This window comes from Cricetulus griseus, chromosome 2, assembly GCF_003668045.3.
Source record: "Cricetulus griseus strain 17A/GY chromosome 2, alternate assembly CriGri-PICRH-1.0, whole genome shotgun sequence".
Classification (NCBI taxonomy): Eukaryota; Metazoa; Chordata; class Mammalia; order Rodentia; family Cricetidae; genus Cricetulus; species Cricetulus griseus.
This window is the reverse complement of record NC_048595.1, coordinates 63,301,929-63,324,107: the sequence shown is the minus strand read 5'-3', so window position 1 is coordinate 63,324,107 and position 22,179 is coordinate 63,301,929. Positions and strand designations below refer to the sequence as shown.

General features: G+C 37.4%; 1 protein-coding gene across 8 annotated transcripts in view; it reads right to left on the bottom strand.

The window, feature by feature from the left end:
* Bnc2 (basonuclin 2) overlaps nt 1–22,179 on the bottom strand; it is a 403,916-nt gene that overhangs the window by 261,146 nt on the left and 120,591 nt on the right. For all 8 annotated transcript variants that reach the window (XM_035439815.1, XM_027400355.2, XM_035439816.1 and 5 more), the window contains one exon: nt 13,903–14,103. In XM_035439815.1, the coding sequence (XP_035295706.1) occupies nt 13,903–14,103 (201 nt within the window). The remainder of the gene's footprint in view (nt 1–13,902; nt 14,104–22,179) is intronic.

Here is a 22,179-nt window from a genome sequence, read left to right as displayed (position 1 = left end):
TTAAACCATTTATGACCCATGCTGTTTTCCTTCTTGGGTAGTGACCAACCATTACCCAAAGGATCAGTCTACAGAATTCAAAAAGGCAGCAAAAATGGGTCAAAAAAGGGGTTCTTTACTCTGTAAAGAACTCAGAAGTTTCAAGTGTCACCTGGAGATAATCAGCCAAGAAAAGACACGTTTTGAGTCAAAAAAGTGAACTGTGACTATGGCAAAGTGACATGCTTAAACTTGATATTCTCTTAGGGATGAGCAGGCTTTGAAGCTCATAATGAAGCTGAAATGGTTCTCTGGAATGTTAAGTCTTAATGTAGAAGGTTGGTGCCACTGTCATGCCTACACAGAAGTATGTCAACTTGGAAATAACTGCATTAACAGCTCCAGGGTATTCTAAACAAAAAGTGTACCCTTTCATTGTAAGCATTTTATGGAGAATTCTTCTTTGAACTGTAAGAGGAAGCTGCAGTGTATCTCCCACCTGGTTAACACAGATAAAACAACACTATACCTTTCTCAGAAAATAGAAACACAGCAGAGGAAGAAAGGATGCCTTTTAAAAGCCTGACTCAGGGGAATGACAAATTATCAAACATGCAACATATATGTTATTGTATAAAACCTAGTATCATCGAAAGGAGTATGTTACTTTGTCTTCCAATTGTTCCGCCCTTTACTGCTCTCCCTTGTATTCAAGCTCTTCCCTCTCCTTGCATTAAATATATTTAATCTAATTCCTAGTTTACAGTTTCTGAAAGTGTTAGTCGAAGCTGTGATGATGTTGAACTTCATGAGTAACAGCATACCACCCTCTCTCCAACACACTGGCAGATACTCACTACAAGCTGCATCTACTCTTGATTTGAGATACTTGACTTACAAGAAGACTGGTACGTATTAATATTTGGTCTTTGCTCCAATCCATGTCTTTCCTACAGTTTTTGGAAGCAAGTCAAGAGCTTACTGTATTTCCTACAGAGAAAGATCCCTTCTGGTAGGTTTCTGACTCTATCCAGTGACAGTGATCAACACGATCCAGGGCAGAACCCTAGGCACACCTAGATCCCATTTGTAGATCATCTTAACAAGATGCTCTTGTTTCTTGTTCCCACAAAAAAATCAATAACAGAATAACCTTCAATTTGAAACCCAAACCAATTAATTACCTGTTCTGTTGAAAATGTTGATATCTGATTTGCCTGGAGAATTTCAATTATGAGAAGAGTATTTCTCTTAAAGAGCCCCTTCAAAAAACATAGACTGACAATGAAAATCTTATCTTATACAGTACAAATGATGTTTTCTTGAAGCAGGATATAATAATGGCCTTGCACAAATTAGTATAGGGAAGTTTTCCCCTTGTGGTACATCTACTCCTCATGACATCATAATCAATTGGACTGTAAATTATAGCAATCCCACAAAGATTCAGGGCCAGGAATTCACTGCTTAAAGGTGAGATAAAAAGCTCTTTATAGTTGAATTCAGCTTTTCATCTGTATCAATTATTGACACAAATCATGGGATTCTCTTAAGAATTTAGAAATTTTCTATTTCTCTCTAACTCTAAATTTCTTATATTCCTACTTATATTTAAATAAATGTATTACTCTTATTCTATCCACGAATTTGATTTTTCTCTGAATATGGATCATAAGGAAAAGGCTATACATTAAAATAACTAAAAGCAGAAATATATTTACTAAACTTACTTCTTTTAATTGCAGGGGAAAAACTGAACTCAATTCATCCCAGTGGGGAATTCCCATGATGGATGATCACATGCAATGAAACTATTATCTTCATCCATTAAAATATTATCTAAAACGGAGGTTTCTATCTGGCAGCCAGTGGCTGAATATAGCCTGCAGATGAGTTTTGTTTGGACCACACAGTTTTTAAAGTATTTTAGTATATTGCCAAGATTTCAAAATCAGGAGATTTCATATAAAAATTGTATTTCTGGATTCTCATTAAAGAAAAGAGGGAGTGATCTGGCAACCAGGGGTCCTGAATTCTCACTTGGCAACAATCTCTGGACCCCAGAACTACCACCTCAGTGGTTAGGAGATGAGTTTTCGGGTCTTCCACAGACCCACCAGACACATTCTACAAGCTTAATTTTCATTATCTCCACATGGTCCTTTTAGGTAACTGGTGATCGCTGATCTTCCATAATTACTGCAGAAAAGTTTGTAGAATTGTTGCAAAAAAAGGCAAGTGTTATAAAAACAGATATTTAAATATATGTATGTGTATATATACTTATATATTTCATAAATTTATATCATAAATGATAATGGATAGAAAATTTTACTTCCAAATATAGCCAGTTAAATGTAACTATGAAGCAAAAGAAACTCAACTGTATAAAATCTAAGTAATAAATTTCAAATTGATGACCCAGTCTTACACAGTGATACATCAGACTTTTACATGGATTTCCAATCAATTCCATTCTTCCATGTAGCCCAGAAAAGATGCTCATATAAATTGCTACTTAGCTCTACATGCATTCTGATCCTTCACATGTTAACACTTTTACACTTCCTTCCTAGAGCTATCATGTACTTAATGAAAAATGAACCCAAATATAAAAATAGTGTATATCTTTAAAGTGTATTTTAAAAGTCAATATTTAAGATTCATGAATACCATCACAAATATTCATCTTTACTGCTCCCACTTGTATGGCAACATCTGACATTTATACTTATATAGTCCATACTGAGAGTTCAAAAGACCCCAAAAGTCATGGCAATTAGTTAAAAGCAGATGTCTATGACAAAGTCACCATGTATTTCTTTCCTTTGGATTTTTTTTTTAACTGAAAGCAAACACAAAAGGTTTATTTACAGTTCATAACTCCAATCAACTACAACATCTCAGTGTTTAAGCCCATTAGTGAATATTACAAATGAATTAAAATGCCCTACTTACCATTTTACCCAACCATAGTACTAACAGGTTATCTCTAATTAATTACTGTAGTCAAGGAAAACTTGGATCTCCAAACGGACTTTACTGAGTTGGCTATGACCTACTCAATTTATCAGAATACGACTCAGATCAACTATAGAATACTGTTTTATAATAATGCTTCACCACTAGTCCGTGTGTTTTAAAAAGTTACTTTTTAAGTGATATGTTTCTTCTCTAGAGAAAGGTTTTTCTTTCTGTTTTCCTTAATGAAAACAATCATTGAGGATAGGGTAAATGTACTTTATGAGAAGACTTTAATCCCAAAATTTTCTTGATTCTGAATGACTTCAACAGCTTGAAACAGTTAAAAAAATCATAATGATCATACTGAATTCCTTAACTCCTAAGTGAATAGAAAAATAGCAAATCTGCTAAGTCTGGGCACCATGCATGCAGTTTTAGCTGATACCCAAATGCTACTGATGCATTCCTTATGGGAAACATTCCTTCCTTAGTATCTATTATGTTTGAGATTTGAGCAATTAGAAACAGACACCTGGAACTCACTTATTAATTTATCTCTTCCCTCCCCTTTTATACTTTTTTCCACCTCCTTTCTTAAGACTATTCTTAAGTTGATGCACTTATAGAAAGGGCCTTGAACCAGTGCTCACCATTTTCTTCTTTAAAACATCTTGCTACAGTATAAGGCTGACACTGTTTCATTTAAGTCTATAGCTCGATATTTTAAGTACATATCTTTAATAATTAGTGTTCAACAGTAGAAAATTAGACTAACATTTCTAGAAAAACAATTTTTGTGATTTTCTTTCTATGTCATTCCCAAATACTTTCATAAAGAAAAGAAAAATCTCCTCCTTGATGACCAAAGCCTTTAGCTACCCCTCAACAACCCTTCAGGCTCACATTGTAACACATCATGACTACACTTACCATGTTCCAATCTGGCTGGATTTTTATAATGCATTGTTTTAAAAAATGAAAGATAAACATAGAACAATGAATGTTAGTTTTATTTAAACCTTATATATAGAGAAATACTGCTGTCCTTTAACTCCCTCTTTTCCCTAGTAGTCACTAATTTCTGCAGGGCAGGCTCTGGTTAGGGTCTCTGGGATATTGGGCAGATCAGGTGTGCAGAACATGCAGGCACAAGAGCAGCAGGTTAACAGAAGCATTGGAGGCCAGGAGCCATTGCTTTATTAAGAAATTGTATAGAGTAGCTATTTATCCAAACTCAGAGCAGCCAACTTCTCGCTTTCAACAAAAGAGTGTTTTTAATATAATGAACATCCGGGCTTCTCTGGTCATGAGAGAACCTGGAATATATTATATACGCGTGAATGTGGCCGGGATGTAGTGTATGGGATGTGCTTCCTATCAACAGATTAACACTTCATTTTCATTACTCTAATCTCACCACAGGCTGTGAACACTCTCTTTTTCTTATTTGAACAACAATGGTGCATGAAAAACCAAGCTGACAGGCAGGCTGGGTTCATTAAATGCACAAGGCCTTTATTCCCATAACACATCTCACCTGTATGCAGCCAAGGTTCTGGTTCCCAGGCTGCTACTGAAACAAACCCTCCCAGATGTTGGACTTCTGATGCTTCCTATCCCCTTTCTTTCATAACTTAAAATAAAATCATAAATAAAGCAAAAATGAAAAAACTCTTCTCTGTCATGTACTGGTTAGCACATAACAGAACTGGCAACATATCTTAACATCTACTCACTCCCATGGTTACTTGCCGCAGGTATTGAGCACAAGGCAAGTTGGCTGCTAAGGGAAAAGACATCATAGGTGTGAGTTCACATCTCAATGCAGTGTCTCTTAATTTAATTTTTACTTGAAATTTAAAACTTAAAAACCTGACAGTTGCTTCCAGAAAACTACACTTCTCTGCTTGTTGAAAATGGCACAAAAAAAGAAACAAACACACTATTTCTCAATCAATGACACTGAGCTTCATTTAAAAAGCTAAGCTCACATCTCTGAAGCAAGGCTCTATGTTCATCCATAGCACAGGAGGGGACAAAAAGCTATGCTTACGAACACAAAGTTATATAATCTAAGGCACCATACTATTCCTAAGGTGGGGATTCTTGTTTAAGGCGGGCCTTCTATATGTGTACTCATATACCCCTTGCAGCTAATAATAAATCAACATAACCCCCAAATTAATCATCTAAATGTCTTCAACAAGACAACCCAACAGGCCTACACTGTTTATGTGTCTACACATCAAATATAAATGCACAATTGCATGGCAATACAAGATTTGTAACATTTTCTATAGAAAAACAATAAGACTTCTCCCCAGAGTCCAGAGCAGGATTCAGGTTACAGTTCTATCTTTATATATGAAAAAGAAAGGACACAGTAAAAGTAATATTACATATTGTCCTAGTAACCTAGCTGAGGCTACATTAGGTTCAACATAAGGTCAAGAATCATCATGCTTGCAGGCATTCTCACTGAAGGGACACTCTCATGAATATACTCAATACATAATGTCACAGTATCTTACAAAGCAGTAACCCTGAGCCATTGCCCCGTGGCATTGGCAGAAGGCACATTTTTGGGCAGTTTTCTTTGCTCATACCTAATTAAGTGTCCCAAACAGCCAACCTAATGTTGTAAGTCAATGATGGCTTCCTTGCTTTTAATTGTAATGGAAGGGAAAAAAAACATTATTAAAACTCTGCTAATGGAGGTTCTCATTTTAATATTAGTTTTGTTATTATGTTAAGCCAGCTGAAAGTAATTATTTTTGTCAGGTAAAATACTCATTATCCTGAAGTTTTTCTTTTCAAGTCCCCAGTTCAGACACTATGATCATCAAATGTAAATCCTAAAGAATTGCCTAGAGAACCAATATCCACTGAATGACACCCTAATAAAACTAAAGACAGTCACACACAAGCACAGCAGGTAAATACTGGAAGCCATATTTTTTCAATTCAAAAAAATGCTTTTAATCCTGTTATTTTTAACAGTCTCCATATCTTTTAAAGACAATGAGTTAAATGTATTAAATACAAAACAGTGATGGGTCCTCACATAATATGTACAACACATGTTTTATATATCTGTTTCATAATATCATGTTTGTATTGGCCATGCTATCATTTCAATTATTTTTTCAATGTCTTGCTCTTATCAGCTGCAGTTTCCTTCCATCACATCTTCTGCTGGTGGCCCTTTATACCTTTTCCTACTTCTAAGAAAAATATCCCTGTGTGATGTTAAGTCCAAGTATCTAAAATGATAAATCTAAGAATAACTTCTAGGAGAAAAGAGAGCAAACTTTCTTTGACTCAATCTTTCTCACACAAGTTAAGGATCAAACTGAGTATCTATCAGCACAGCCTCTGAGCAACAAGCCACGGGTCCCTGGCCACCCTGATTTACAGAACTCATCTATAGTAATACAATTGACGGTCCTATCATCACACATGGGTGAGGATGGCATCACATTCCTGAACTTCTGTCAGGATGACAGACTGGCAAAAGGAACCTTTTTCAATGTTTGTTATTTTCTAGCACATTTTCATTCCTTTCTATTAAGCAGAAAAATCAGGATGTTATTTTATAAATAAGGGAAATGAGGGGAAAAGAGAATAAAGTAAGAAACAAATTAAGGCTGTGAGAAAATAGGAAGTAAGAACAAACTAACCTTGTAGTAGGGCCATTAAGTAAATGTCTATCAGCCAAACAGGAACAAGATTTATAAGTCAACACCCCTCTCTGACATACAAACCCTAAAGACAGTAGCAGAGCAACATTACAATTCCAAAGGACTGGGTAAGTAAGATGTCAGATGTGCTCAAGGGAATCAGTGGTTTCAATGAGTAACTTCCTACAGTTCAACATTATTCTTCCTTTACAGAGAGAAATGAGAAACTGATGGGCTTAATTAAAGAAAAACAAAAGGATATTATATTGTTGTTAAAGGATCAATTCTTTTTCTTAATTAGAATGATGATTAATAAGCTGAGAATTTGATTTCTGAACGCGCCAGTTTGAGTAATGTGTTGTTTTCCTGTGGTATTCCCATTAAGGGAAGCTCTGAAGACAGGAGACAGTGCTCTCTCATCTCTGCACTCTGTGGCACAAAATGATGTTTGCTGTGTCCCAACAGGATGACACTGCTCTCTATCCTCACCCAAGTCAACTCCAGTCATAAATGTTTCACCAGAGGGTTGCATGTACACTATGAAATCTGCGAGGCTTCCTACAGGGAAGTTACAAATTAAAAACGAATCAATACTTTTATTTTTGCTATACTCCAAACTTGCTTTTAAGCCTGGGGATGGAGATGATGTGTAGGCCAGGCTCAGAGGGGGAATATGGGCTGGAGCCTCAGCCCCAAGCTCCATCTTAGTGATGTCACTGGCATACATTGTTTCTTCTTCCCAGGATAATTTTTTCATCCTATTTTCTCCGTGTCTTTACTAGTTTATTGTCTACAGAAAGCTCCTTGTACTCCTTATTTTGTTTATACAACAGGATCTAAAGGATGTTGTTCCTATTTTTTCTCCTCTTCCTTTATTTTTCTTAAGCTTATTGGAAGCCAAAGTTCCTTGAAAGGCTATTTGAGTCCCCTTTGCCTCTGATTCCCAGGTGATTCAGTGGATGAGGGGCACCTAGCAAAATGTGGACGCCAGCTGCTCTTCTGGAAGTGAGAATGGCATCAGTTTTGGCAGATGTGGGTGACATCAATCATTCCCTACAACCCCAAACACTCTTCTGGCCAAAGCCAAGAGTACAGTGGTTAGTGATTACCAACCGTTTATCACGAAAGGCACAAGCGGATCTGCACATGGAACAGAACTCATGCTTTCACGCACATCACATCAGACTCCCTCCAACCTTCCCAGACAAGGACCCCTGGGACCATTATACTCCATGTCCTTCAACAACAAACAGTGAATTCTAGAGAAAATGACTTTCACTGAAAAAGGTATCCCAGGATTCACTGTTTTCCATCCTCCCACAAGTTTTCTCATTATACACTGATGGGGGGGGGGGAGAGTTAGCTCCAAAAACAATTTAAACGCTCTAGTTTACTTAGGAATACAAGATAAAAGCAAATGACAATTTTTTCTCCTTATACTTTTTTTTGATATATATTCTAGTCCATATAACTAAGTTAGCTGTACACAAGCATGTTCTTATAAGAAATAGGCTCTCAAATCCTTGAAAACTGAGCACAGCAATGCCCACTGTGTCTCCTTTTAATTAAGTCTGTGAAATGCATAAGGTAGGGAAGAAGAAATACTAGGATTTTTTGTTTTTCACTGAAGTCTATGACGCCATCTCACTATCAGTAACGGACTGTTCCTTTGGAATCAGCTCCTTGTGTCACAGCGACCTGGCAAACTTGAATGCTTTCACTATCACTGGAATCCTTGCAATCTTGCCTTGGCTGTGACCCATTCACTTTGGCCCTAACTTCCCAGAGATGCCTTGCTCAGCACCTAATATGTAAGGGAGGGATTGTCATGGCTCTTATCTCTGCCACAGGAATAGAAAGCTATGCTACAGTGGAAGCCTAAGTCTGTCCTGTTGCATTAATCAATTTCTATAAAGCTATATACAATTGTATCTATCAGTGAATATAAATATACACTTAGAAATATAAACACTAAATACGCCCACAAGTACAGATATCCATCCTTTACAGATTTGGTTTTCAATTGCAATTACTTGACTCACCTTAGAAAAAGGCTTTACAAATAATATAAATGTAAGTTACTTGTTGACAGATAACAGAAATTTGAAAAATTAATTTCAAAATTATCCCCAATTATGCTCAAATTCATTTTACTTGATGCATGTCAAAAATGAGCTTTAAATTTGTGAATGAGTTAATACATGTGTGTACTCATCTGAGATTATGTTTGTGAATGCTTTGTTACAGTAACACACACATGAAACATCACATGGTCTCCTGCATTCCCCTTTCATTACACACTACACAGCTCCTGTTAAGTGAAGTCCACAAGCTAACACAAACTTGAAAGTAAAGGCTGAAACATAGGTACTTGCATCTTAGCTACAATTTCCAGTTCAATACTACTGTAACAATTATCCAAATATTCCTACCTGTATGCTACAATATTAAAATGAATGTTAAACCTTACATTTCAATATGTACCTATTATGAACATTTCAAAATAAAGCACACACTTCAAATTAGAGAAGGAACCAAAACAGAACTAGCAGCATGCTAATTCAACAAGCTAAAACTGTTTTCCATCAAATATAAACACTTATTTTAGCATAAGGGTTGGTTTTGTCAATTTAGTCTTTTTTAAAAGTAGGATATGATCACCCAAATACACCAACTGTTAGAAGGAAAAGTTAAAAAGGAAGAAAGAGAAAATGGAGAGGAAACCTGGGGATGGATGCTGCCTGGCAATAAAAGTCATTTTCAAAGACCATTAACTATCAACTGCTATACTTAGGCACTGATTAAATAAGACTATTCATCCTATGTGAAAACGGATGTCTATTTTTGAGGGAGAATCTTTAGAATAAAAATATATTACATGAACTATAAAGAAGAACCAAGCCAGAACACATAATTAAGACATCTGACTTAAAAGAAATACTGTATATGACTCTTTTAAATTGTTAGTGAATAAATGTTCGAATCATTTTTGGAGGGTTAGGAAGACAGGAAAAATGCATCATTTTCATTTTAAATACAAATCCTATGACTGACACTGTGTTTGTCTTGATGAGTTGAAAGTAGTAAAAGACTACTAAAAGAAAAATTCATATAGAGCCCTTTTGTAAATGGATTCCAAAAATGTTATTATTTATTTATTAAATAGTTTTAAATCATTTCACAGGAAAGTGCTGGGTTTTATACTAGTCAAAAAGTTTACTCGGCCCTATCTCTAGTGAGCAGATGGTCTGGTATTAATGTAAATCACTGACTTAATTTTTAGCTTTCTCGATTTTGTCCCTCACCTATCTAGGAGATGATTTCTCTGGTGATAACTAACACATCATGCTAATGAGAGAATCTAATGCACAATAGAAAAATGTCACTATTAATAATATTTGCATGAAGTTAAATAAAGCAACTGTAAGAGAATGTCAGACAGTTGTTCTTTAATAAGACACAGTTTCACAATGAAATTATGTTGTTAATTTTGTTACATCATTGGGTGAATCCTAAATTACTACATAATGATGCACAGAGTCATTTGTAATTCTAACTTAGTATTTCACTCTGCTCTGAAGAGGCCTTACTAAGGGATCTACATTTTATTTGAAACAGGTTAACTATACCTCCGCAATAATAAAAGGCATGAACACCTTGCTAATACATGAAAAGTACACTATCACCATTTACCTGCACAGTGTCATTTCTTTAAAAGATTTCAAATAGATCATACCTTCTCTTGGGGGAAGTTATAAAGATTTTATTTGCTACTTTCTCAAATATACAAATAAGTATAAATAGGTAGCAAAATTACCTTTTAAAGTGTAATTTAAAAAAATTCCAAAACAAGCTCCTTTCTCCACTAACACCACCCACCCCCTTTTCTTTTTAACAATACCTTATCAATCTATACTGAGCAAAATAAGGTTTGGGGCTATAGGAGATAAGGAAAAAGAGGAAATGATTTTGGGCATTACTGATTTGTGACTGATCAAACTGAATCCAGAACTACCAGTTACAAAAGTCAACAGTTACACCTTTCAAGGTCCTTAAATATCTGTCTACAAGAAAAATCTTCTTTTTCTAAAAAAAAAACAATTATATACTTCAATATTAGAGAAAATAATGTAAGATAGGGAAATGAAGCCAAGAAGCCATATCTAAAGCCTTAAGGGGAACATATTTAATTCTACTGAGTCTGAGTCTTTAGACCATTAAATCATTTGTTAATATTAGATAGAAGGTAGGATTTACACTGAAAGATATCTAACTTCAGTCAGGTGAGACACCAGTTAAAGAGTGTTCCAGCCCACCTTCCTAGCTTACCTTTAGAAGACCCAGACCTAGATCATTAAACTTAAGTGTTCATCAGACATGCCCAAGCATACGTTTTCTGTAGCTAAACACCATATGTGGTGACCTCTCTACAGCTCGGTCTTGACATATCTTACACTGGTTCTACTAGTTAGTCTTGTCTAATGCTTAATAAAGTAGTCAATAAAATGTTAGTTTTATCCTACTATAAAATTAGTAGAAAAATGTATCTAATAGATTTTATTCCCTTCATAAGCTAAATTTTTAGTTAGAAATGAATTATCTAAAACAAAAAACCCTTTTTGTCCTAAAAATTAGATACACAGAATTCTGCATACCTGATTAAATTGGAAAAACTTTTACCTTCAGTAAAAGCTGGCTTAATGTGGGTATTGAAACTATTATTTCTCAAAATTGTTGGCTTTAAGAGATAGCGTTTCAGGAAGTGCTACACACACACACACACACACACACACACACACACACACACACACACACTGAACCAGCACTGATGAACTACATATAAAGAAAACACACACACTAAACATGAACAGAACAGACTTTTATATTTAGACAGAGTTGAATTTAGCTTACACAACCTTGAAAGAGAAAGAAAAGCACATACACACATGTAAATTCATATCCCCTGCTATATGACTTCCAAAATGCACACAAGGTAATATTTAGTAGCCATGAAAATAAATGGAAGGCTATGTATCACTAACTATATCAAAACAGCTACAAAAAATAATAAACTGCAATAAAATAGATCACAATACTTTTTTAAATTGTGATTTTCTTCCTTTGTTGTAAGACTCTATTTATGGGCATCATTAAGCATAAATGTCTTCCCTATATATTTATTCTCCTCACAGTCACTGATGTTAACTATACATATGCATTCATACAGGTACACACAAAACAGACCTCTGTATCCCCCACAAACAGCTACACAGAAAACATCTGATAGGCTGCTCAAACAAGCTCCTCTATGAGAAATTCGAACTATTTTCATAATTCTGACCTATTTTCATGTAATTTGCTTTTATTTTTTAATCTTAAATGTTTTTCACCACTTAAAGTCTCCTTAGATGCAAATTTACTTGGAAATGGGCTAGTGCCAAAGAAGCAATCTAACACCATCTATGTGGTTCAATAGCCATTTATCAATTGATCATTATCTCTGTTTTATTAACTCTTTTTTCACTAGAGGGAAAAACCTAAAGCAATCTAACCTTTCAAAGCATGCATGTGCATACACACTCCACTAACTCAAGGAAAACCCTGACGGTTATATCTAAATTTAAAAATGGGGCACGAGTTATTAGGTTCTAGTGAAAAGACAAGAACAACCCAGACAGAGAAGTGCTTCAGAAAAACACCTCGCAAAGCAAAGCACTCTGCAATGGCAAGGAGCATCTCTGTTAGACAAGGAACGAACTTTTCACGCAAAGGAATGGGACTGTACATAAAGAGTGGCTTACTGGGTTTATGCTGATTGCATTCAAATCTCGGCTTACTGTATCAGCTGTTATCAGGGTCCCTCTACAGGATGTCAAAATACACCTTACTCAAATACAATTCTCCTATCTAAAACTGGTTGATAAAACAGTTTCCCCATTAAATATTACAAAAGCCCGGCTCCATGCCCTGTCTTTGGCAAATGTTATTTCTAAACTTGTGACAGTGTACAGCCTTGCAAATGGTTTTCTTTACTTCATTACCAAACATTTTAAAACCTATCCCAAAGTATTCAATTTCCGAGAACTCTTACATACAAAGGAGGTCTATTAAAAAGCAGTTGCAGTATTTTTTAATCGAGTGTGGCAATAACCAATCTTGAAATAGCCGCCATCTATTTAACATCTCAGTGTATTTGTCAGTACTACTTTAGTGCTGTGTGGATGATAAACTAACTCTTGCTTTGTATGGGTTTGGAGTAGGCTTCTGAAAAGCAAGACGTGTCTAGGAGGGAGGCACCAGGGAACTTCCCTCCCTCACTTGAGCACAGTCCAAGAGGAAAGTTTCTGGGTTGTTTCCCCTTCGCTTCCTCTTACCCTCGCTCCCCCACGGAGCCGCAGAGCCAGCAATTGTGCAAGAGGAGCCCGGCACGCAGGGCGCGAATCATCCAGCGAGCGCCGGGTACCGGCGGCCGCGGTGATTAATTATCCGTCCGCTGGCCTGGCGCTCTCCCGGAGGCTCTCCCGGCAGGGCAGCAACCGAGCTGCGGCCCGCGACTGAGCGAGGAGCAGGAGCGGCTCCGGGAGGACGCAGGGGCCGCGCCGAGTGTGAGTGCACCGCGGCGGGCGGCCGGGGCGGGCGGCCGGGGCAAGCCGAGCGGGCTGCAGCGCGCACGGCCAGGGGAGCGCGGGGAGAGTGCAGCCGCGGAGAGCCGGCGCGGAGGCCGCCAGCGAGCAAGAGAGCGAGCGAGCCAGCAGGAGCGCAGCCTGCCGCCCTTCGGGCTGACCCGGCCACCGACCGACCGTCAGGGAAGCCCGCATAGCCTCGCTCGGAGTCTGAGGCCAGCTGCTCCAGACACCAGAAGTCACACCCGCTGCTGTGAGGGGCCCGTGTTTTAGGATTGTTCGGCCACCAGACCTACTTTGAGATGGCAGACACTTTGACCAAGTCTTTCACACAGTCAGAAAGATACATTTGTTGAGTAGTGGCTTTTACTCTTTTTAACCGGAAACAAAGAAATAAATTAAGGACTCAGGACCTAGCCTGCATACTGTGAAACTTTCCAACAAATGCCTTTGCTTTCTCTAACTTCAATGTCCTTTCCCCTTTTCCTTAAGGAGCCCTTGGGGAAGCCATGAAGTAGCACTGCACATTCCAGTAACACAGTTATGAAAATATGTATTTTTTTAAATTTCAAAAACATTTAGAAACAAAAGTAGTAGGGAGAAAAGGGCACACAACAACTCGAGGTTTCTTTAAAAAAAAATTGAAAGTAACTTACCTGTTGGGACATTCTGAACAGGAGGTTAGTATCAGCGTTTTGCCATGTCCCCATGAACCCTGGTTCAGCCGGAGTCGTTCTGGTTCCGAACTGCATGGAGTTGTCAGTACAGGAGTCTCTTAAAGTCAAGTCTCTTGGCCTCTTTGGCTCTCTGTCTCTCTGTGTGTCTCTTTCTCTCACATCCACTTCTGCCTCTTCTGACTGAAAAGTGAAGGTGGATTTTTTGAGCTTCTTGGCAGCCAGTAGCAGGAGTATAGTGTAGTTAAGAAGCTGGCTGAACTGTGCATTTCATTTGGGAAGGGGGAGATCTGGGGGAGGGAGGGGGGTCAGAGCTTCCTTCGCACCTTCTGCACAGATATCCCTATCATTTATGCATAGATTGTGACTCCCCGAGCTTGCCTTTGCTCGGTTTAACAGCTGCCTGTCAGGTGTGCAGGCAGCACTGGAGACCCAACCATCAGCTTCAAACCCTCAGCCACTGCATGTCATTGGATAGCAGAGCTAGGAGTCAACTGCACTGTTCCACTGTCAGACACCAAATGACACCCTGCACTAACATCTCTCCAGATACACAGATAGATACATACTCATGCACACTCCAAGCTATGTATGCCACGGTCACTGTCAACAAGGCCAGGGAAAGCCAGGGCCCTTCCCTGGCAATTTTTCCCAACAATGCTCTCTGCTAGAACATGTTATATCCGGCACCAGTCTTTGCTTTAACACTTGTAAAACTGTGAGACTTAAATATTTTTAATTATATTGGAAGCGAGTAGTCATCTGGAGAATATAAAGTTTGCCCAGTTGTTGTCTAAATATTAGCTGCCACAAGTCACACAGTACACCCTGAGCTATTTATAAGCATGCATACAGAAAATAATGTACAGAGATTTGTCCTTATATTCTAAAACATGAACAAGTAAACCTACCAGTTAAACATGGAAGATGTACAGTAAACATATGCAAAAATAAACACATATTACTTAATATCTAGCACCTCAGGCCATTAACTACCAAACTGAAGGTTAAGTAAGGAGAAGCTGAATGCAAAGGAGAAAAATGAATTCCTTTTCTTAAAGCTCACAAGCAGAATAAATTCCTTTGTTAAAGTTCTCAGGTAAAGCATCTACAACATCCTTTAAAATCATAAAAAAAGGCAAAATATGAAGAAAAAAAGCCTGTCCTATTTCAGGCAAAAAGTAATGCATATAAAACCACCATTTTTTTTCACTCAGGATCTATGTGGAAAATTCTGTTTCCCTACCTGATGAAATATAACCTTGATATTGGGTTGTATTTTTAATTAAACCAGTTTTTAAAATAAACACCTATTTATTAAGTAACATTTATCTACCTTATTTATGGAAAAGCAGAATGAACAAAATCCACTGTACATAAACATTGTAACTTCAAAATGGAAAGCTAAATTCATGCCATCTCATAAAAGTAGTCAGCAGGAAAAAGCCATCCTTCCTAAACTTAAAATGTAAGGAACATTTATCTTCAGCCACTTACAAATACTGAGGACAAATGTACCACTCTGCTTGCTCCTTCTTAACTAAAGAATAACAATAAACCTTCCTCTCAGAAACAACAAAAGAAACAGAAAAGCGCTTCAATGGCAGCCCTGTGTCATTAGTGGACAATGAGAAAAGATGAGAAAACGTACACTATGTTGACACAAATGTGCCTTCCCTTCTAGAACTGACATCTCCTGAAAGCTTTTCTGTTAAACTTCCCTCCAGTTCACCACCATTAAGCACAAAAAAGTCTCAAAAGAAGCAAATTCAATATCTGAAAGGAAACAAACAAGAACCCAAAGAATTGTTGCCTTAAAATATATTAAGTCCACCTGTGGTCAATAAAAATATTCTTTTGCAGGGGAGGGCGGGAAAAGCCCCTATGAGTCAATTGTCAATGGTGACTGTACCTTTACTGCTATTACCCACTTAACTCCCTCTAAAATTTGCTAGCCTCTTGATTTCTGAAGTGGCACTCAGTGCCTCAGTCAAGCTGCCTGCTCAGCTCCTGACCTTCCCACTAATGGCTGTTATTTGTGGGAGGCTTAAGGACACTGTCAATAGCAAGCTTCCTCCTCGCTCCACTCAAGCACTGTTGTATCGCTCTGCTTGCCTGTTCTCTCGCCTCTCCTGCTCTCTCCCTTCTCTTAGTCCTTCCCCCTCCTTCCTCACTCTCCCTCACTCCCTCTTTCTATTTTTCCAGCCCCCACCCCTTTTCTCTCAGTTCTGAGATCATCTTCTTTCCCAGGTATTCCCCCCGCCCACCACACTTGTACACACACACACACACACACACACACACACACACACACACACACACACACACACACACACCACACAAAAATCAACTGGCATGCAGCAGCAAGCACCTGCAGTAATAGACTCTTTTATTAAAACTGTTATTCTGCAAGACTTGAAATTCCCCATGGACCGGGCCATGTCAAAGCCGATATAATTAACTAGAGGCTCAGCAACGGATCAATTACCAGACAAGCAAGTGATAGTGAAATCAATGAAAGATCATCAGCCACATTATCAGTGTTGCAACTCATTAGGGCAAAACTGAGAAATGTGCTCAACTCGAGCCCAAGCAAGGTGGCATTACAAAACAAAGGGCTAATTTGGAGACCCTGCTGTGAACAATCTGTAACAGAATTAGCCTTTTTTCCCCCTAAACTGCACAGCTCCATAACTAAATGTGACAGACTGAGAGGAGCAGTTTATTAAGACACCAACCCCAAGTTTATTTAGTTCATAAACTCTCTCCTAGAAAATCAATACAGTCTGTACAGGGTTATTAGGCTGACTAGCTAATACATCCAAATCCGGTCTGCCCAGCCAGCAGTCCTCTGACAAAATGCTACCCAGAGTATGCAGACTACAAGTCTAAACTGAACAAGTCTGCAGCATAACTATTACCTCAGTATTCCTGCATAGCCATGCCTTAAAAACACCAGGATGCCCTTGTAAGACAGAGAAGGAAAATCACAATGAATACACAGTACTGTACCTGCTAGATGGATGTTGTCAAACAGAATCTTAACTAGCTCTTCAGACCAGTTTAAAAAGAGTGAAAGTTCTGTTCTAACAGAGGAGAACCCAAAGAGTTAACCACAGATGTGTTAAAATATAGCACAAACCTAGAATATTTGTTATGCTTTGTAAAATTTTAAGATTCTATCATTCTTTTAATAAAATTTTAGAAAACAAAAACCTGACCCCTCTAGAAATTCCCAGAATGTGTTATGGGAATTTGCCATACATTTCCATAGGGAAAGTATAGAATCCTTGACCTCAGGATAGTCTTCTAGCCAGTGAGAGATTTGAATCATTTTAAAGACACAGGTCCCAAACAAACAACAAAACCAAGACACTGAGATAACTTCTAAGATTTTCCATTGGTTCTATACTCTGTAGGTTACAGAATAACTCTCTGGAATAATTTGTATCCAAGTTATTTACAACCAGGCAATTGGGATAAATATCATTTTCACAATGACTTCTTTTTCCTGGATTCTAAGTCATGTACTTCAGGTTAAGGGATCACAAGTGTGAAACGTCACATGACTCTGCTCTCATTTGCTGACAGGGAGAGATGGGCTGTGTAAACTAGGAAGTGCACCAACCAGTCCTCACGCTCCTGAAGACTCTGTAGGTCTAGGACTAGCTACCCCTCATAACAACACACAGACACAATACACAAACACAAAAGAATCTTAAGTGCATTTTACAGTGGTAACATAGGACCAGGAGACAAAACAAGGTTAGAGGAAACAGCATTGACTGATGATACTTTAACATTCAAAATGTTTAAAGGAAAAAAAAAAAACTGCACTATTAATTATGCCTTCGATACAATGAACTGGCTTCCGGATTCTAAATATAACAACTTAATTTTGAAAAATTTAAGTAAAATTCAGTTTGTATATGCTACAAATAATGTTTGTCCCTAGAATTTTTAGCTAGTGCCTTATTAAACTTTTCATAAGTCATGTTTCTAAGTAATATTTTAAAAAGTCAGGCATATATACTAAGCCTGTACCAAATGCCAATAATTTGGGTAGTAATTAAAAGTTGTAATCACAGGAAATCCTTACTTTTTAAAACCTTTTTGCACATAGCTACACACTGTGCATGTACCCTCAATGAGATCCAATTAGTTAACAAAGAATTTGCATTTCAGTTAGTGTGGAATAACAAGACTACAGGGAGGCACAATGCAATTCCACCAACAGAGTAAGACGGTGTGTTCTTTCCTGTTAGCTCTGTAAGCAAAATTCCCACAAGCGGCTGCTTAAAATGTTACTATCTTTTCAATATTTGGGAAGTGAGGTAAATTTGGATCTTTCCTTTTATTTCCTCAAAAACTACATGTTGGTGTGAAGGTTAGCCACAATTACTGAAGGACCACGTCAAAGAAGGCTGGTTTGCATGTGCTTTTGGAATAGGCTTGTTTGTGTGTGTGTGTGTGTGTGTGTGTGTGTGTGTGTGTGTGTGTGTGTGTGTGTGTGTTCTAAAGGAGAAATAATCCATATATGTAGCCTTGGTTGGCCTGAAACTCACTATATAGACCAGGACCAGGCTTGACTTCAAGAGATCCAACAGTCTCTGCCTTCCCAGTACTAGGATTAAAGGTGTGCTCCACATGCCCAGCTTAACTTTTCTTCTCAATATTTAGTTTCTTTAAAACTCTCTGCTTTCCTAAAGTCAATCTATGGCCAGGAACAGTAAAAGACATAGCTCTATGCTAGGCTCTCATGCTCCAAAAAAGTGAGCTGAGAAAGCCCTTGAGGGCTGTTCCCCCCTAGCTGTGACTTCAACAATGTAAATCCTGAGCAAATATAAAATAAATGTATGGTTGTGGACACAATTTAAGAAGCATCCCCAGGAATTCTGATGGCTTATGGAGCAATACCTGTGATTCCCTGGGTTCAGTTCAGCAGCTGTTAGCAGATTCTGTAATCTGTAATGACAGTATACTGGCCTTTGCTCTTCTTTTATTCACTATTCATTTCCAAAGCTTGGTTAAGTACAGAGCTGGGTTAAAGATCAGTGGTTTTTCATGTGACACATGCTGGTATTCATCTAATGGCTTGTCAAGACAAAACTGTCCCTGTTCTTGCCAAAATAATAAAAATGACGCTCCACATCGCATGACAATCAGCTCTTCCTCATGGTGAAACAACTCAAGCCTTTTCTAATTCATTTATTTTATAGAAAAAAAAGCTAACTGGCTATCTAATCTTAATGTAGAGAATCAGATTGTCATTCTCAAAGGAAGCTTTAATGTTTTTGCTCTCAGACCTCTAAAGCAACATGTAAACTAGGCACTAATCAAATGCAACTTCAACATATAAAATAATGCTGAAGCCTGAGTTCCTGATGCATTAAGGTACATAACTTAATATATGCAGATTATGCAGGAGCAGCAGGCTGGACTCAGTCACAGAGGTGGGGCAGGCAATTGAGGAAATGTCATTTTTCTTGAGAACAAAGTGTGGGACTTGCTTTGCAACATCTGTTGGTCTGTGTGAAATGTTAACAGATGTCTTAAGTGGAAAAAAGGAGAGAGAGTTAATAAAGGAAAACTACTCTGAACAGATAATCCTTCCAAATTTCCATATTCCCATAGAAGAAAGTTGACATCGGCCTTTCCCCTTGCAAAACCCAATTTATCGTGCAAAGTTCCATTTCCTATGTGAAGTTAAGAAGTGAAAATTCCAACTCACTATAAAAGAACAGAAAAAAAGCTAATAATAATTTTGATTTTTTTAAATTTCAAATTTTTGTGTTTGCTTTATAATTATTTAGTTATCTATATTGTTTGTTTTTCCTTGAGTCACAAATGTGATTTGATGAAAGTATTCATCTCCCTCAAAACATACAAACACAAGCACATACACAGAAGAAATAATACCTACTGCATTATATGTGCATGTTGTGGTGAAGGGAAAGGAACAGATATTTAAAAGTAGTTTTTAAGTAGTTCTTAAGAACAGCCATCTTTTGGGTTTTTTTTTTTGGTTCATCTGTTTTATTTATTGATTTATTTTTAACATAGGTTCTTTCTACATAGCTGTCCTGGAACTCACCATATAGCCCAGCCTGGCTTCAACTTGAACTCACAGAGATCTGCCTGCCTCTATGAACCATCTTTTTAATGTAAAGGTAATCATATTCACAATTACGAGTCACATAATATTTACACCTGCATCCTTGCTTGCTCCTAATTCCTTTCTTTCCATTACTATCTTAGTAAGAGATTAGAGACACACTGTGTTTCAACAGTCAAGTGTTCTCAAGCAATAACATCTGGAAGTTGTGGATCCTCATGTTCAAATTTTAAGGGACCTTGAAAAAATTGCTTATTTAGCATTTCTTTTTCTTGTTTCAGTTTGTTAGATGACTGACCCAAACATGCATATAGCAGTCTTTAATTCAGGTTAACAAGAGATGCACAGGCAGGAGGGACATGGTGGTTCAAACCTTTAATCTCAACATTTGGGAGGCAGAGGCAGGCAGATCTCTGTAAATTTGAGGACAGTTTGATCTGGTTCCAGACTATGCAGGAGCTACACAGTGAGATCCTGTCTCAAAAATAAAAGAGATAAACAGAAAAATAGCAATAAAAAGATGATTCATGCACGCCAAGAACTGAGTGTAATCAAGTGTCATGTGTAAGTGATCTGAACTATATCAGCATCTATTCTATTGCTTTTCCTACTAAAACCTTAAGATAAGATTTTAGGTCTAGAGTCCATGAATTAGCTAATTCAAAATTCACTTAAGGATCTTTATGGAAAGGAGAACAAAATCATGTTGTCATCTTTGATGGGAGTCTCAATTCCTGAACCTCTCTCCTCCAAGAGCCTGTGTTAGAATGCACACGTTACTTCATATTTGTAACTATACCTTTGCCAGGTGGCTTTGACAAGCTGGGCTGGGCATTTCAACATATAGCAGCTCCAGCCAGAATAGCCTGAATATTTCACAGAGCAAGATCATGGTCCAACTTGTAAGTAAGAAGCACATACATGCCTTCATTTTTAGTTAGTTTTCTGCCAAACCATTCTGGATACTAAATACTCACAGGAACACCAACCACATCAGTGCACAAGACAGAAATAATAAATGCCATGTACCCCCAAAAAAGAAGAAAAATGGTGACCAACACTGACAGAGAAACCTTTATGCATTAAAAATATCTTTATGTGACTAGAAAAGAAACACAAGCCCCCTAATATAAAGGTTGAGACACTTTAATCAGTGACATTAACATCCCCCATAGGAAAATATTACCTAAAAGCTTCATCCAAAAGAGAGAAACTGCTCCAGTTGACACTTGTCTAACAGTGACTGAGATGTAGCATGTGTTGACAGCCTAATCAAGGGCTCAATTCTGTAACACACTTCAAGGAAGTACCCAAATGCTATAATCCTTTGATACTATGAAAATATGAAAATGGACAGATTTGGGTACAGTATAGTAAATAAGATAGTTTACAAAATGCTAAGGAATGGCTGACTACCTTGGAACCAAGATTTATGTTTCAAAAAAGCATCTTCGGTCAGTACGAACCTTATCCCTACCTTGTTTTGATCTAAAAACAGAAAAGTGATTTTAATCTTTTTGTGGGTACAAGCAGTAGCAAAAGCTTTCTTTATACCACAAGCTATAGTTGATTTTTTTTTTTGAGAAAATCTTCTAAAAGAATCAGTGGTATCTTTCCTTAAATGAATATGAGTAGGAAAAAGGGGGAAAAAAAAGAAACAAAAAAATCCAACAGGCTGGGGCAGGGAGGGGCACTGGGGAATTACTTTCATATGACCATGAAAGTTGCAGGACTGTAAAGACAATATTAATTTTTTTATTTACTTCCTTCTAAAAACTGTAGACCGAGATGCTGGCAGCTCCAGTAAAAATGTCATAATAATAGTTTAAATTACTGTCAGGAAGGAAGATTGAGATTCACTTGCACACAAGAAACCACATTACAAGGATGGGCTCAATACCTTACAATTATTTGAAAAAATACAACACTTTAAAGTTAACACACTAAAAAAATACAATAAAAAATACAATGTATGTAATTCTCAAACCTAAAAATAAATTTAAATGGTGAAATGTAAAAATGAAGTTTCAAAATGCCAAGACCATTTTTAAATAGGCACAAAACACACATATACAAACACACACAAACACATATACACACAAACACATATACACACAATGAGCACACACAAACACATACACTCA